General features: G+C 36.2%; 1 protein-coding gene across 1 annotated transcript in view; it reads right to left on the reverse strand.

The window, feature by feature from the left end:
- VWA8 (von Willebrand factor A domain containing 8) overlaps window positions 1-17116 on the reverse strand; it is a 389692-nt gene that overhangs the window by 119187 nt on the left and 253389 nt on the right. The window contains exons 27-33 of the mRNA XM_025364717.1: window positions 14358-14466; window positions 12151-12289; window positions 9521-9720; window positions 3041-3151; window positions 2053-2117; window positions 1492-1617; window positions 334-443 (exon numbers count right to left, since the gene is read on the reverse strand). Coding sequence (XP_025220502.1) covers window positions 334-443; window positions 1492-1617; window positions 2053-2117; window positions 3041-3151; window positions 9521-9720; window positions 12151-12289; window positions 14358-14466 — 860 coding nt within the window. The remainder of the gene's footprint in view (window positions 1-333; window positions 444-1491; window positions 1618-2052; window positions 2118-3040; window positions 3152-9520; window positions 9721-12150; window positions 12290-14357; window positions 14467-17116) is intronic.

The raw sequence follows: 17116 nt of genomic DNA on the forward strand, positions 1-17116 counted from the left end.
TCCTCCAAAACTGTGATAAATTAAGTAGAAATCCCAATAGTCTGTAGAAAAAAAGATGTTATCCTAAATTAGACTTGCAATCTAAATGTAAAAAAATAAAAATACTGATTTCTCAGTTAAAAAAATTCAAGGACAGAGCTTACAACAGTGAACTTCCTTATGACAATTTGAGATAGTAGATTCTTATTTACTATTTCTGGTGTAGTGACGAAGTTTTTTCTTTTGGTGTAAACTTAACATAGGCTGGTGTTTTGTTCTTAAATGATTCTAGAGCTCAGTATGTGTACAAGCATGCACTCACACAGTCATAAACACAGATGACATAGTATTTACCTTGCGTAACTCCAAACCCCGTGCTGGGCGGCTCCTCGTTCAGCACATACAACTGGCAAACCCCACTACCCTCAGACTCGATGTGTGCAGGCTTAGTTAAAAGATATTTCCTGCAAACAAACAAAACATCTAGCTTACGTGAAATTTTTCTTTTTCTAATAGTCATAAGGCCAGACTAAGAAAAATTAGATTCTCTTCGGCCTCTTCTTTATAGTTCCAGTATAATTTGAGGTTTTAGAGTTTCATCATGAATTAACAAATAACTTCTCAACACTGTGTTAAAGAGCAGTGCACAACAGCAATACAGTAATGAATGTGAAGCAAAAATCCAGTGCTTCCTATAAGAGAAAGGGTTGTGGTGGGGGGGAGGAAAGCAACTCGAATGGGGTACACTCTTATTATCATGTAGCCTTCTCTTGATAAAACTCTTGGATCAGCTAGGAAGGGGGAGCATGACTTCTGATTTGTGATCAGCTAAGAGACAGATGCCCTCACAACTGAAATCTCCTTGATCTACTTATTTTTAACATTTCTAAAATATGGATGTATATATAGGCAGAAATCCTCTGCAATGAGCTACTTCTGCTTGTCAGCAGAGGGGCAGAAAGAGTCTGCACTTAGCTAGTGGAGTTGTGCATGAGGGAAGGTGCTCAAAGTTGACACTGTCTTTCATCAAGAACTGCACAGTCCGATGGGTCAGACAACAAAAACATAAACATAACCACATCCAAACCAGAATACACAAGATAAAAAGAGAAAGAAACTTCTAAGGTGTGAACTCTGTGAATTTACAAAAAGGCAACAGCTCTAAGGATGGAGACTGTGGCTCTTTGAAGGGAAAATCTACTTTGAAGTATCTCCAGTTTGGCAAGAATACAGTGAATTCTCAATGTACAAATAGGAAAAAGTCCAAATAACTATGGATCATATGAAAAAGTCATGATTTTTTAACTGTTAATTTCAATGCCGTTTTGAGAAGTGACATTTATTTTTTCTCCCCTCCTCACTTCTTATAAGTCTCATATATAGAGATGCTGCCAAACACAGAAATTGCTAAAAGATAGACACGGGAAAGACAGAACAGTAAAGATGATGGATAATTGATAAATAAGATTGAGCTACAACATACTCCATGATACACTATATAAAGCCACTCACTGATTTGTTTTGCTCTCCACCAGAAGCCATTTGTCCTCTGCTACAAGGAAAACTGTCTTGAGATTGATGGGAAGTGAGATGGTGTGAGTTCGCCCTTCTAGAACATCCAGCACAGTCAGGCTGTTCCTGGAAAAGGAGAAGAAAACTGTATCTGAAAGGAAATGGTGAGGATAATGGTTGAGTAATCTGGCATAATCATTTCATGATACATTATGCAACCCGTAAATAGAATGTTTTTAAGACTGAGTAATGATGTAGAAAAATGTTAATTGAGAAAAACAGATATGCAAAATTCTAAACTATGTCAGGGTGTGTATAAGTAAAAATAATGGAAAGCAGTGACCATTGCCATGTTAGTAGTGGCTATGTCATGGAATTGTGAGCATTAGCTTTTCTTATGTCTGTTTCTCAGTATTCTGCAATGTGGGCAAAGTTACTTTTATATTAAAACATTCATAATTTGGTTACATTCACTTTATAGTAAACAAGTATAATCAAAACAGGAAATAGAATGGGCCAAATAAGAACTTCAGTTTAAATCTTCTATAATAAAGAGCTCACCCTTTTTCTTTGTAGAATACCAGCCAGTTTTTGTGTGAAAATTCTTTACACATTTTATAAGTTTCCTAAACACAAAACAAAACAAGATATTCACATTAAATGTGTCAGATACAGTCATGTCTCTCTTTAGCCACTTCCCCTTAAATAAAATAAAGTTCTTCAACTTGTAAAACATGTAATTCTCAAACAAGCTATCTATTTATCTACTCTAAGACTCTTATGGTAAAATGGATTAAACTATATATCAAAATTTACTGTGAACTATATACTAAAACCTCTTCAGAATAAATTTTTAAAAACAATACCAAACATTGTTAAGAAATAACAGGCTATCTGATGATTAACCATGGAATTTACACCATAAAATAAACACATGGGAAACACTTTGTTTCTTATATTAGGAAACATTTATGACATTTTAAAAAATAACTTTTTTCATAGTCTTTTAAGACCTAAGTATGTTGACTTGCAGGACAGAGGGTAAACCTTATTTTAAAACCATTATTTTTTTCTGAATGGCAGAATAAATTCTCTTGTGTTGGCCTAAACTATTTACTTACTAGTTTAATTTAGTTAATAAACTAAAACACGTATTTGTCTAGTAGAGGAAATTAGGTAGCATACTCACAGTTTTATCATATAAATCCAAAACATAACTACGTAACTGGAAAACAGGTTAAATTGACTTCATGATCAGAAATTTGTTAAAAATACCATATCCAAATACTTATTAATTTTCTCTTGTTAGTCCAGTCCTGGCAAATCTTCATGCAAGTATAATGTCATAAAAAGAAGTTATTGATATTTAATTATACACATATCTATGGTTATATATATCATGTTAAAATCTATATGTGCGTAACAGGAAATTCTCTTGTGCATTACAACAAACCAAAGGCACTTAAAGGGATGGGTATGCATGCATCTTTCTGGTTAGAAAGCTATAGGAATCCTTGGCAATTTGCTGGACAAATGTGGTGTTTCTTACAGCTTCTTCTTTGTTCCACCAGAAAGGTTTCTTAGATGTAAGTTTCTCTGAAGGGAGGATGAGGCGACGAAGGGCCCGGCCAGTGGTATCTAACAACAGGATAACATCACTCTGCAAATGATAAAAACAGTGAAAAGCTCAAGATTTGTTTTTTGTTTTTTGTTTTTTTAATTTTTTAAAGCGGCAACCTCTTGGCAACCTGACAATGAAGGTTATAGGGATAAATCAAAACAAAGACAATATTGTAATACTTAAGAAATATCACAAAGACATTAAATGATTTTTCTTAATGAGGAATTTAAAATTGTTGGTGGTTTTATGAAGACATTTCTAAATATGCGATGCAGAAGGTATTCTCTTTAAATATTTTTATGTAACAACCATTCCCTTTTAAATATAAGCTAGTTGAACCATGATTCTGTTTGATTATCTAGTAATAAGGAAACTACAAAGATTGATGATTTTAAGAAGTTCATCTACCTGTACCAAAATTATACTTAGAGAATGCTCTGTTGAAAGCTCTCTTATATTGTGCATAATTAAATCTTACTTATCTTTTTCACAAATCCAGGTTCAATTTAGAAAATAGGTATAAAATAGATATAAAGATGAGTTGGCAAAAAATATGCAGGACTCCAAGAAACTAGCTAGTAATGAGTGTTCCTTCATTTAGAAATTCACCAAGCTTGAAGGACCTTTATAACTGGTGCTATAATAAAGTACAAACAACAGATTTCTGCAGCATTATTAATTATAGCTATGCAATGATGTAATCTTTCAGTAATTAGGATATATTTTTTAAGAAAATAAATAAACCTTATGTGTTGAAATATATGAACTGAAATACATGAAATAAAAACTTAACATTGAGAAAGCCAGAAAAAAATTGAATATTTTAAAGGGATGCAAAGAAGTTGGTTTTTCAGTTAAAATATAAAGAGGTTTGAAGATTAGACTAACAGGTTTGCAAAAAGGTACCTGCAAGTTATTTGTCAGACCTCATTGTTATGCAGGTGTCTTTTCTCTCTTTGTTTTATTTTATTTTATATTTGGGGCTCCTCCAGTTATCCTAACTCTTGTGAACTTTTCATTTCAAGAAGAATTTCTTTTGGAGAAGATAAAGTCATAAAGCACACGAATAATTAATACAAACCTTGAAAAATATAGAAAACAATAAATTGTGAAGTGTTTGTTCATTTATTCCATAATATTTATTGAGGAGCTTATATTTAATATATAAAGAATACAAGATGAATTAATCATGACCTTGCCTTCTGTCATATAATTTAGTCAGAGAAATAAGAAGAAATGTTAAAAAATGAATGATTCATCTGCAAATCTAGCATCTCAGTGTGGTTTTAATTTTATTTTACAAGCTAATTTTATGGAAGTGCTCAAGAATTAAAATAGTATTTGCACCATATAACTCACTTCACACCATATAGCTCACTTCACACCATATACTCTGATTTTTAGATGTATTAAAAAATTTTACTGATCATGTTAACAAAGCTTTAATTTCTTTCATAAACATCACCCTTAGAATGCATCATTCTGTATAAGATATAATTCTCCATTAAGAATGTGTGTTAGAAATATTCTTTTAAAAATTAACATATAACAAGTATCATTCACCACTATTTGACAGTTTTGAAAATGGTAATGATACCTTAGAGGTTTTCTTAAGAAAAAAATAAAATTAAGTTAAAAATTTACAATCTCCATTCTAGATTAAATATTTTTTGAATAAGTATTTTTTGATGGAAAAAATCTTTATTGTATAATAAATATGTACAACATTAAAATGAATTCTTAGTACTTAAGCAATTTGGGATAATATTAGCCTTTGTAAGCAAAAGGAAGTCCTAAAAATGTTTCATGCCTAAAAATGAGTAAGCATAAGAGTAAGCAGTTGATTAAACAAATATGATCAAGTATAAAAATAAGTTAGTATCGTCTTCCATTTTTCTACCTTTTTAGGGTCTAATACTTACATATTCATAACATGGCATAAGTGAACTGAAAAACTATGTCTTTCTAAGTGACAGAAAACATATATTTCCAGCCACTGCTGTATTTAGAATTAGTTTATAAGCAATTGGCAACATGAAGGAGTTCTGTTGCTCCATCCTTTTAGATGTTAATGGTTTCCTTCTGTAAATGACTAATGATAGATTCTGTCTGGGTTTAAAAATAGAATTTTGCGTCATACATGAGTACATGTAACTGTGGCTTTGGCACTCCTTTAAGGGGGGCAGGGAGGAGACGCAAGTGAGCAATTTTATTATGTTTGTATTTGACTGGGAGAAAAGTAACCTCTGGATGACCTCAATGTCCCTAAATCTGAAATTCTAAACTTTGTACAGATGTAATAAATAATCTCATGGGGAGTGGGGGAAGGGGAGGGTCTTTATTTTTAGGCATGACAAAGTTTCCCTTTTCTTACTTAAGATTTTATTTTAGCAAGGAATTTTTGAACAACTTCTTAAACTAACCAGGGACATGCATCTGTAGCAAAGATTTATGTTAAAAAGACAAGGAATAGCCAAATTCATGGAAGTACTTTTCTACAATATTTTTGCTTCATTTTTAGTTAGGGTAGAATGAAGAACAAGGAATTGATGGCAGTCTACTTATTTCTCATTCCACTAGAATTATTTATCAGTTGTTAAATTTCACAGCTCTGTGCTGTTCACATGGAATTGTACAGGTCTGACATCTTGACAGGGGTATATTATAAAATAGTTAAGATACCCTCTCTGGGAAAAGAGAAGGCAGTTTAGAGGACAGGTAGAGAGGAAGTATACAGACACGGTGTGCAGGTCTGCTCAGGGTTCCGAAGCAGTTTTCTGGAAAACTTGAAACTGTGGCCAAAGGGATAAGCAAGGCAGCATATAAGGAGGCAAGGTGATGGCTATGGAAGTCAAGCACAGCTTCACCATGAAAATCAGATTTTCTTCCATGAAAGTAATTGAAATTAAACAGAGTATTAATTAGCAATGTTACCAAATAATTGGATCTTTTGAGAAAATAAAACTCTTGCTGAGAACCTACAAATCTGGCACTTTTATTAAAGAATTTGTGTATGTAAATTTGACAGTGAATTTGACAGTTGAAAATGTGGCAGGACTGTTTAAATAAATATTCCAAATGTAGTCTCATCCAAATTTGACTGACTTACTAAATTACAAACCACCAAGATATCATGTACCTTTTATGACAGATTGTTTTGGCTACAGAGTTAAATTCAATGGCATCGATACTTTGTTGAAAATCTATAAAGTAAAACCCTCATTCCAATTTTCAGGACATAAACTTTTATAAACAATATCTGGATATTTATAAATTCTGCTCCTAGGAGAAAGTAAAAGTAAAAATAAAAAAGTAAAAACAAAATCAGAAAAACACTTATAACTCAGAATTTATGATAATTTCTGGAGGCACAGACTAAAGTTAACGTTGACTTATTTCCTCAATGAACTACTGACATTATGCAATACTTTTCTCTTGATTAGTGAAAGTATTATTTCTTGGTAGCACTCTGCTCTTTAAATATTCATAAGTAACAACACTGCATTTAAAAAATATTTTCCTATTATGAGTACTTGTTAAGTTTTCAAACTAATCTTTTTCCCCAAATCTGTAGTGAGGGAGAGAGTAGGTGATGTTTAATTCTGGTAGGGTCAAACCAATCTGCTGTGAATCTCAGTTCTACTATTTCCCTGCCAGACAAGTTATTTGAAGTCTGAGCCTCAGTCCTCTCATATGTAAATGTGGCTAAGAGCTACCCTCACTGGGCAGTTGGAAGAATAACATGAGTAAGTAAGCAATCTCTTACATGTTATGTTGGCAGCATTTAACAATTGATCCTTATCTTTGAGACATTCATCACTTGCATTCCTGGATAACACACTCCTCAGTTTATCCATCTACTCTACTGGTCACTCATTTTCAAACTCCATCATTGATTCTTCCTCATCTTCCTGATTTCTTAAAATTTTACTGCCCGAAGTCTTAGTGTTTGAACTTCTGTTCTCTACATTCAGTCCCTTGGTGAGTTCTTTCAGTCTCATGGCTTTAAAGAACATTTATTTGTTAATGAATCCCAAGCTGGTATATCCTGGTAGGAGCTCTCTATTGAACTCCAGTCTTATCATCTATGTGGATATTTAATAGACATCTCAAACTGAATCTAATATCATCTGAGCTTCCCTCCCAGATTCCTTCCCCATCTTAGTCAATGGCAACTTCAAGTTGCTCAGTCCCTAAATCTTACGGTTGTCCTTTACTCTCTTTCTGACCCCATATATTGGAATTGTTAGGAAATCCTGTTGGTTCTACCTTCAAAATATTTCTAGAATCTGTCATTGCTTATGAGCCCCATCCTCCTCCAAACCACCATGTCTCTTAACTAGTCTCCCTCATTGTGCCTTAGCACCTACAGACTATTCACACAGAGCACCCAGAGAAAACCTTTAATCATGCTAGCTCCCTGCTCAAAACCTCCTCCTGTCTTCCTCTTTTACTCATAGTCAGGATCCAGAAACTTCAACGGCCTACAAGACTCTACACCAGTGGTGCTCAACCTTTTTCACACCAGGGACCAGTTTCGTGGAAAACTGTCCCATGACTGGAGAGGTGGGGTGGGGGCTGTGTGGTGGTTTCAGGATGAAATTGTTCTATTTAAGATCATCAGGCATTAGGTTCTTCAAGGAGCGCACAACCTAGATATCTTGCATGCGCAGTTCACAATAGGGCTCACGGGCCTATGAAAATGCAATGCTGTGGCTAATCTGACAGGAGGTGGAGCTCAGGCAGCAATGCTTCCTTGCCCACCACTTACCTCCTGCTGTGCGGCCCAGTTCCTAACAGGCCAGGAGCCAATACTGGTCTGTGGCCTGGGCATTAGGAACCCCTACTCTACACAGCCTGCTTCTCACCACCCCCTTCACTTTGCCCCTACTCCAATCCACAGTGTAACCTCTTTATCTCACCTCCTCCTGCTTCCTTTTTTTTTTTTTTTTTTGAGACAGTCTGGCTCTGTTGCCCAGGCTAGAGTGCGGTGGTGCAATCTCGGCTCACTGCAAGCTCCACCTCCCGGGTTCACGCCATTCTCCTGCCTCAGCCTCCTGAGTAGCTGGGACTACAGGCGCCCGCCACCACACCCGGCTAATTTTTTGTATTTTTAGTAGAGAGACGGGGTTTCACCGTATTAGCCAGGATAGTCTCGATCTCCTGACCTCGTGATCTGCCTGTCTCAGCCTCCCAAAGTGCTGGGATTACAGGTGTGAGCCACCGCGCCCAGCACTTCCCTCTTATTCAATCTTCCCCATTACACTTCTTTAAAGATGAAGAGGCATGTTTCTAGCCTCTGGGCCTTTAAACCTACTATTCCTTTTGTCTAGAACTCTCTTCTTCCAGATACCTGTTCTCCTCTTCACCTCTCTAAAATCTTTGTTTAAATATCCCCCTTTCAATTAGGCAATCCCTGCCTGCCTTGTTTTAAATTGCAATCTTCTTCCCTGTTGTTTCTCACCTTCTAATTTAAGACACAATTACTTATTTTGCTTACTGTCTATCTTCCTACATCAGAATGTAAGCTTTTGAGGACAAGAGTTTTTGGGTATTTTTAGTCACTGCAGTATCCTCAATAGGAGGCACATGATATATATTTGTTGAATGAATAATATGCTTAGTGTAGTACTTGGTATATACTAGTTGATAATAGGTATACAAAAACATTAGGCTCCTTTCTACTGGTATTGTATAGATTAACTTAGACCTTTAGAATTCTCACTAATTGAAATCTGTCTTCTGATCTATATGTTTTGTTTGATTTTTAGCCTGACTCCGGGCATCTGTGCTTGTCACTAGTACAATCTTAGTGCACTAATCCATAGTAATGATGGACAGAACTTGAGCATCATTAGATACTGATGGATCTCCCTGTATTCCATTTGGTGTATTTACATGGCTGTCTCTACCAAAAAACGTCATTCAGGTCTCAGATAAAATGTCATCTCCTAAAAGGTGATATCTCAGCACTCTTTTTAATACCATTCACTTTCTCAATTCTTCCTACCCCATCCCCATCACTCCCTTGGACATTACTCTGTTTCTATATGTAACAATTATCATTACCTGAAACTGGCATGTTCATTTGTTGGTTTACTGGTCTATCTCCCCAAAGTGAGTGGAAGCTTCATAACAAAGAATCATCTGACCTCAGATGTCAATAGTGTCGAGGTTGAAAAACCCTGACTTACCTGTTTCTAGATTTATAGGTCATGTTGAAGTCTTTAGAGAAAGCAAGACATTAGCCTGCCTTTGTGGTACTGATAAAATGCAACTCCTGACCCATCCCCTCCAGCTCCTCTCCTTGATCACCATGAAAGCACATCTTTTCAGTTATAGGTTTCTAATCACCCTTGCCTTTCATGTAAGTCATTCTTCACATCATTGTAGCCTGGTGTGCATTACCTGCTGCTCATGGAGAACCACTTGACCTTTGAGAGGACTTCCCAGCGGTGCCACTGTCATAAAAGGGTGCCAAATGCCATTGGCTGTTCTTGTGAAGATATCAAAAAAGTCCACAAAGAAGCCACTTTCCCCAGTCATATTCATAAAGTACAGGGAAGCAGGATTGCATGTAACGATATAGAGAGTATTTTGCTCATTTTCTGAAATGACAAAAAGGTGTTAATTTTGTGGCTGGCAACCAATTTTCTAATTGGCCAAGAGGGCTAGTGAAAACTGAATCATGAATACACAGCTGGAACATGGAGTTGGAACTCAGCAGATGATTTGTATCATGGCTTGATTAGGCTGAAAAGACCATGACAAGCAACTTAGTTTTGACCCTAAGTGTAGATAGGGTCACAACTATCTATCTGAAAAAAATTGATTATCTATTTGTTCCCCAAAGAATGTCATAATATCTTGTGATAAAACCATTAAATATTAAACAATCCTCAATGTCAGGAAATTCTTCCTTGTATGACAGTAATGTGCTTAGTGCTACAGTGAAGGTCTGTTCTCTTGTTGGTTCAGATGGACACCAGTTGGTCAACATCTTCTATCTGCTAATCTTGCATTTTCCAGACAGTTACTAGCTCTTTAAGATTTTCTAGCTGTAAATAAGTAATTCCATTTAAAAAATCTTAGCTCTATGGATCTTATTTTCCAAACTTTTGCTCATGTTTGAGTATTTCTTACTATAAAATCTCTGTCTTTTCAATCTGGGTACCTAAGTCCATTTCCTTCCATTTGAAGAAGTCAGTGCTTCTTCAAAGTTTCAAGTGCCTATGAATCACCTGGGGATCTAATAAAACTGCAGACTTCAGGAGGTTTGGGGCGTGGTTTCAGATTCTGCCTTTCCAACAAATTTCCAGGAGAGGCTAATGCTGCTGGTTTGAGGTCCCCCCTTTTGAGGAGCCAGGCTCTGGACTAAGTTTCTCATAATCTCTTATGTGGGAACCGTTGAAGCAAGGGATTAAGCTACTTTTGCATAATAAATGGTATCAGCATCACCTATCACCCAGGTATCTATTTTACAGTGGTCATATTTTCCAAACCCCAAATTAAGACATGAGATACGACAATAAGATACGTCATTTAAATTTGGGACTACATCACGCCTGTAATCCCAGCACTTTGGGAGGCCGAGGTGGGTGGATCATGAGGTCAGGAGATCGAGACCATCCTGGCTAACACAGTGAAACCCCGTCTCTACTAAAAATACACAAAAATTAGCCGGGTGTGGTGGCGGGCACTTGCAGTCCCAGCTATTCAGGAGGTTGAGGCAGGAGAATGGCGTGAACCTGGGAGGTGGAGCTTGCAGTGAGCCGAGATTGTGCCACTGCACTCCATCCTGGGCTACAGAGCCAGACTCTGTCTCAAAAAAAAAAAAAAAAAAAAATTGGGACTACCCTGAAAAATCGGGAACACATGTGTGTGTCTGTGTGCGTGCATGTGTACCATATCTATATATTATATATAATGACATATTATACATATCACACATATATATAAAGATACAGTAAATTTAAATAAATAAGCTAACTGATAAGAAACACAAGTCAACAGAAGGACTGAAAAAGACACACTTTTTTAGTAGACGATGCAAACTGTAGATGTTACAGTGTCAATTATCAGAACCACAGAATTTATAATTTATGGATCTTTTATAATGCTTCCATTATCAACACAAATAAGTTCTAGTCAACATTTATTGAGCATCTTCCTGCGTAATATAGGGCACTGGGAATATAGTAAAAGTGTTAACAGAAATGTCCTTAATAAACTCATTAACTATTTTCTCTTTTTGCAGGCATTAAATGCAGTTCAGTCTTTGTCTTAAACATACAGATACAAGATTGACATTTATCTTTTACCAATTTTTAAAAACTGTATATTTTTAAAAGCACATATTTTTATTTAAAATGGCAGATTTGTAGAATAAACTATATCAATAGAACTTATAGGCAAAAAAACAAGATACCAATTTTTGCCTCAACAATTCTCATCTTAGTCAAGTTAGAGACTCTCTCCCTTCCCCCAGCCACCACTTCTGTTTATATCACCTTAGTAACTGACAGCAGTTGAGGAACTTCTGCCAAAATGTACCCAGGGCCCACTGCATGAATCAGTAGGTAATGGCAACAGTCCAGAAGTGTGGATGCCAAAAATTCACATTCTTTATTTGCCATCCTTTACAATTAGAAGTTTAATGACTGCAAATCACTCCAGCCCTACTTTCATGGTTCATGTAATCACCAAACTGGAATCTGAGCCAAAAAACCCAATGTTTTTCCTTTTTATTTTTCCCTTCTATTTTTAGCACATGCCTGGGTGTGTTTAACTTTGTGCTACAATTGTAATGAGAAACAGACATATGCATACAAACTCAGCAGTGCTTATGTGGATTCCACAATAGCATTTTGTTAGGTTGTTAGAGGAAATTAGTTCTAAATTACATATAATTGCTATCCAATCCAAGAATGACAGACACCAAGTCTATCATAAACTTTTTGATGTCTAGAGATTATTTTAATCCCTCTTTTAAAAAAACATATGCAGTAAAGAAAGATCAAAAGAATAAGCGGACATACCATGTGATGTAGCAATGTCACAGATTATATTAACTTCATTCAGCGGTATTCTCCAGGAGGCACATTCTTCAGTAAAGTTTAGGGATCTTTCTTCATGTCTTTCTATTGGATACTCCTGTATATTTATAAGTGCTGGACCCTACAATAAAGCAGTTATCTCAGTGAAGACATTTTGGTTGTCACCAAAATGTAGAAAAGCTAAAGTTCTTCCAAAATATAAACTTTAAATTCAAGTATTTAATATCCTGCTCTTTCTTCAATTTATTGATAGGCTTAGTACTCATAACAATAATAATACATTTGCATTTATAAATGCTTTCACATATGCTATCTTATTTAATTTCTCACTTTTTCTTTTTACTCACGAAATACACCAGATGTAAAATCCCATAGCATTTCCATTTCTTCATTCCTTCCTAAGGCGAGAGCCAGTTTTGAACTCCAAGTCTCAGGACCCAGAGCTGTCCAAACCAGGAGAATAATTTGCAAATGAATGAGCCAGAGCCTGATACATTTCCATTGTGAAGAAGGATTTTTATGTCATTACACAGAAATGTAATGGTTAAACCTGGGTATTTTAAATTAAATGCAAAACATGTGGCATTTGAAATTTTTTAAAAAACCAAACTTACTGATAATCACTAGTGTTACTTATGAAAGAGTATTTCACGCATGGTGATAATTATTCAATATAAATATAAGCAGAGTACCTAATTTAATAATGTTAAGAATATTAGTTCTGGGTACTTAGATGTGACTTCTTGAAAGAACACTAGAGATGTAAGCAAAATTCCAGTGATTTGCATGCCCTACAGTCCTTAATCAAAAATGTGTGGACTAGATATTGGCATCCATGTCCCCTGCCCACCACCCCTCTTCTATGTAGTCTATATCTCAGGGGCTAGGGGAGTAAGAAACTGCATTTCTCATACTCCCTTTAGAAAGGATCCTGGTAGCCAGGCACAGTGGCTCACCCCTGTAATCCCAGCACTTTGGGAGGCTGAGGCGGGTGGATCACGAGGTCAGGAGATCGAGACCACTCTGGCTAACACAGTGAAACCCCCTCTCTACTAAAAATACAAAACATTAGCTGGGCGTGGTGGAGGGCGCCTGTAGTCCCAGCTACTCGGTGGCTGAGGCAGGAGAATGGCGTGAATCCGGGAGGCGGAGCTTGCAGTGAGCTGAGATCGCGCCACTGCACTCCAGCCTGGGTGACAGAACAAGACTCCGTCTCAATAATAATAATAATAAACAGAAAGCGTTCTGGAAATGATTTAGGTTTTGCCAATTAAATGCACTTGAATGAGATCTGGAAGGCAGAAAAGAGGTAGTGGCCATCTTCCTGCAGTAATAGCAGACAAGCAGGCTCTGACAAAAATGAACAGTCAGATTAGCACATGTCTGGGTGTGTTTCACTTTGTCTTACTGTAAGGGTTGACAAACTAGGGCCTGCAGGCCAGGTCTGACCCATAGCCTGTTTTTTTTGTAAATAAAATTCTGGTGAAACACAGCCACTTCCACTTGTTTACGTATTGCCAAGGCTGCTTTTGCACTATATGGCAGAGTTGAGTGGTTGCAACAGAATCTGTATGGTTACAAAGCCTAAAAAATATTGACTCTGTGGTCCTTTAGAGAAAATGTTTGCTGACGCTGCTCTACTGTGCTGCCCTCAGCAGCAGCAATGGCAGCAGAAGCAGAAATACTGATCTTGAAATTACAAGTCCAGTGTTGCCCCTCAACTTCTGTTCCTGCTGCCCTTTCTAATGATTTTACAAGCATCTAATTTCTCACAGTAAATTCCTTTCTGCTTGAAATACCTAGAGGGACTGCTATTGCAACTAGTGACTGATAGTTCTTTCTTTTCCTTTCATATGAAGCCTGAACCTGGCAACAATGTATGGCTAAAGAGGCCAAAAATCAAAAAGCACAAAGTTTTAATCCTATTAGCATAAGACAAATATCACAGAGCAACTTTCCTAGGAAAATATGTAACATACCTGACTCTCATCATCCAATTAGCTCTTTAGAAATTCTATCTAGCCTTTAGGAATTGTCTACTGAGAGGCCAGCCTGATCAGAAAGTTAGAGCAGAAGCTAAAATAACATCAGAACAAACCATTTCTGAGATTGTTTGGATTATCTCCAGGGAAGATACAGCAAAATTTATAAGGTTCAATATTTTAAGAGAAAATAATGATGATATTAACCTTTATGTCTATATGATGAGTTTCCACTGGACACAAGAGTTTTTGCATCCCACTTCTTGCCTGACCAATTGTCCAGTAGCCCATGAACGTCTGTTCTGGCAGAGGCAACCTGTTAAGGATGATTTGCAAAGTAAATATTTCTTATTGTATCCAAGTCACAGAAAAAAAAATAACAAGCCATCTATTACCAACCATACAAATAAATTTGAAGAACGCTTTACTTAGAAGTGAGTTATACTTCATTTCATTAAAAGACAGTGTATAAAATCATGTTTAAAATATACTTTAAGACAAAAAAGATCCCACATTTCAGAAACTCAGAAGGTAAGGCAAGGTCCTGTTTTTACCTTAATGACAAATAGAATTGATTTACATACATACTCCTTTGAATTGTAGTAATTTAACATCTACGTTTCTGGTAGAGTATAGGAAAACTTTTTCTAAAAATTGGAGCAATCTATCAATTTTTTCAGTCTATTCTTTTTTTTGAGACGGAGTTTCACTCTTGTTGCCCAGGCTGTAGTGCAATTGTGCGATATAGGCTCACCGCAACCTCCGCCTCCTGGGTTCAAGCAATTCTTTTGTTTTAGCCTTCCTGAGTAACTGGGATTACAGGCATGCACCACCACGCCTGGCTAATTTTGTATTTTTAGTAGAGGTGGGGTTTCTCCATGTTGGTCAGGCTGGTCTCGACCTCAGGTGATCTGCCTGCCTTGGCCTCCCAAAGTGCTGGGATTACAGGCATGAGCCACCGCGCCCAGCCTATTCTTTTAAATTTGGAATCAAATAATAAAGAGTACACGATACTACTAGTCTCACTTTGTATGTTGTATACGGCAAGTTTCATAGGCTTTATTTGGGCATCTTAATTTTTTTACTTTGAATTAAAACATAAAGTACATACTAAAATGTCCAGATAAATACGTCAGCTCTGCACGCATGTGTAACCAGTACCCAAAGAGGTAGAGCATTACTGGAATCCAGAAGCACCTGTGGGGCCACTTTCAGCACTAACCCACCAAGGGAGCTATATACTGATTTCTAATGCAATCATTCTGTATTTAGATTCCCTTTTATTTAAAATGACTTTCAGATAAGGTGATTTGCCAAAACCAACATGGCAATACTAAAGTATAAAACAGCAGATAATTTTTTTTAAGTCTTCATTTTTTTTTCTTTGAGACAGGGTCTCACTCTGTCACCCAGGCTGGAGGGCAGTAGTGCAATCACAGCTCACTGCATCCTTGAACTTCTGGACTCATGATCCTCCCACCTCGTCCTCCTGATTAGCAGGAACTACAGGCATGCAAAACTATGCCTGGCTAATTTTTTTATTTTTAATTTTTAGTAGAAGTAGTAGAAGCAGGGTCTTGCTGTGTTGCCCAGGCTGGTCTCAAACTTCTGGACTCAAGTGATCCTCCTGCTTCAGCCTCCAAAAGTGCTGGGATTACAAGTGTAAGCCAAGTCTTCACTTTTTAATCATACTATCTTTTATTCAAGTCTTTAAAATAGGAACCATTGATTTGTCATTTAATGCATTAGAAATTTAGTGATTCAGAGTTAAAAGCTCTCTAAAAATAAAATGCACATGGTTACAAATTGAAATGTATCCTTGGAATGAGTTTGATGATCATTAAAAGAACACATGTTTATATTGAGAAATTATTTTATTTACAGTAAAAAAGTAGTCTGACATAATATTTCCATATGCTTAATAAGATCATGTAAGGCTAAGATTTTTTTTTGCATAAAATAATGGAAGCAAACATTCTAGTAGAATATGCTTTTCGTCCCTTTTGAATGCTAATGTTTATCACAAGAGGAAAGAAATTAAAAAGAAACTAACATTGAAATTCTTCTAAGTCATATGACATAAATCTCTCAAAAGTACACACACACACTTTTGAATCTATCGTCTAAAATATATTTTAAGTATCTGGACAATTATCTCAATCGGTGACCCACTTACTCCCATCTTTTTACCAGGAAAGAATGTGTGTGTGCAGGGGGTCAGGAGGAGGGTACTGAATTAGGGGAATAAAGGGGTCTTACAATTACTGTTTTCTTTTTTTTTGAATGTAATAAAAATACATTTCTGTGTTAACAGGCCAGATCTTGAAAACATAGACTGGGATCTCTCTTTTAGTCTAGGGAATAAACTCTATTTTACACTTGCTTTCAGCAGTTCACCGAAGGAGAATTGGGGCTCCAAATGTAGAAACAGAAAAATAAAAGAAACAGATACACTTAATATTCTGCCAGCATAGAAGACATAATGTAACAGACTGCAAGAGATTTGGGTTTTAGTTATAGTTCTTTTATTAACCTGCTATATAAACTTGGGAAGGGGAAAGTCCATCGTTTTCTCTAAGTATTAATTTCTTTCTTTTTTTGCCTTTTTGACTTTGCTTGATATTAATTTCTTCATTTGTGAAATGAAGGGAATGATCTGTAAAGTTCCTTACAGCTTGGGGAGTCTGTGATGATCAAGGAAGAGAGTAGAGAGGAGTGTCACTGGTAAGTTTTATAGTCTTGCATTGTCTTGATACTCTGAAGTGAAAATAAATAATCAGAATGAAAATATCTATACTTACCAACAGAACAGATTCCCTGATAGATACACATGCTTTATTAAAGCATATAAAAACAAACTCTGGATACATCCCAAATTGGAAGACAACAGAAACAGTTTCACATCTTGAAATTTAATTTAATTCAGGGGAGATCATTAATTAAATGATCTTTGGTTGATACCTAGC

The sequence above is a fragment of the Theropithecus gelada genome, chromosome 17 (assembly GCF_003255815.1).
Source record: "Theropithecus gelada isolate Dixy chromosome 17, Tgel_1.0, whole genome shotgun sequence".
Taxonomy (NCBI): Eukaryota; Metazoa; Chordata; class Mammalia; order Primates; family Cercopithecidae; genus Theropithecus; species Theropithecus gelada.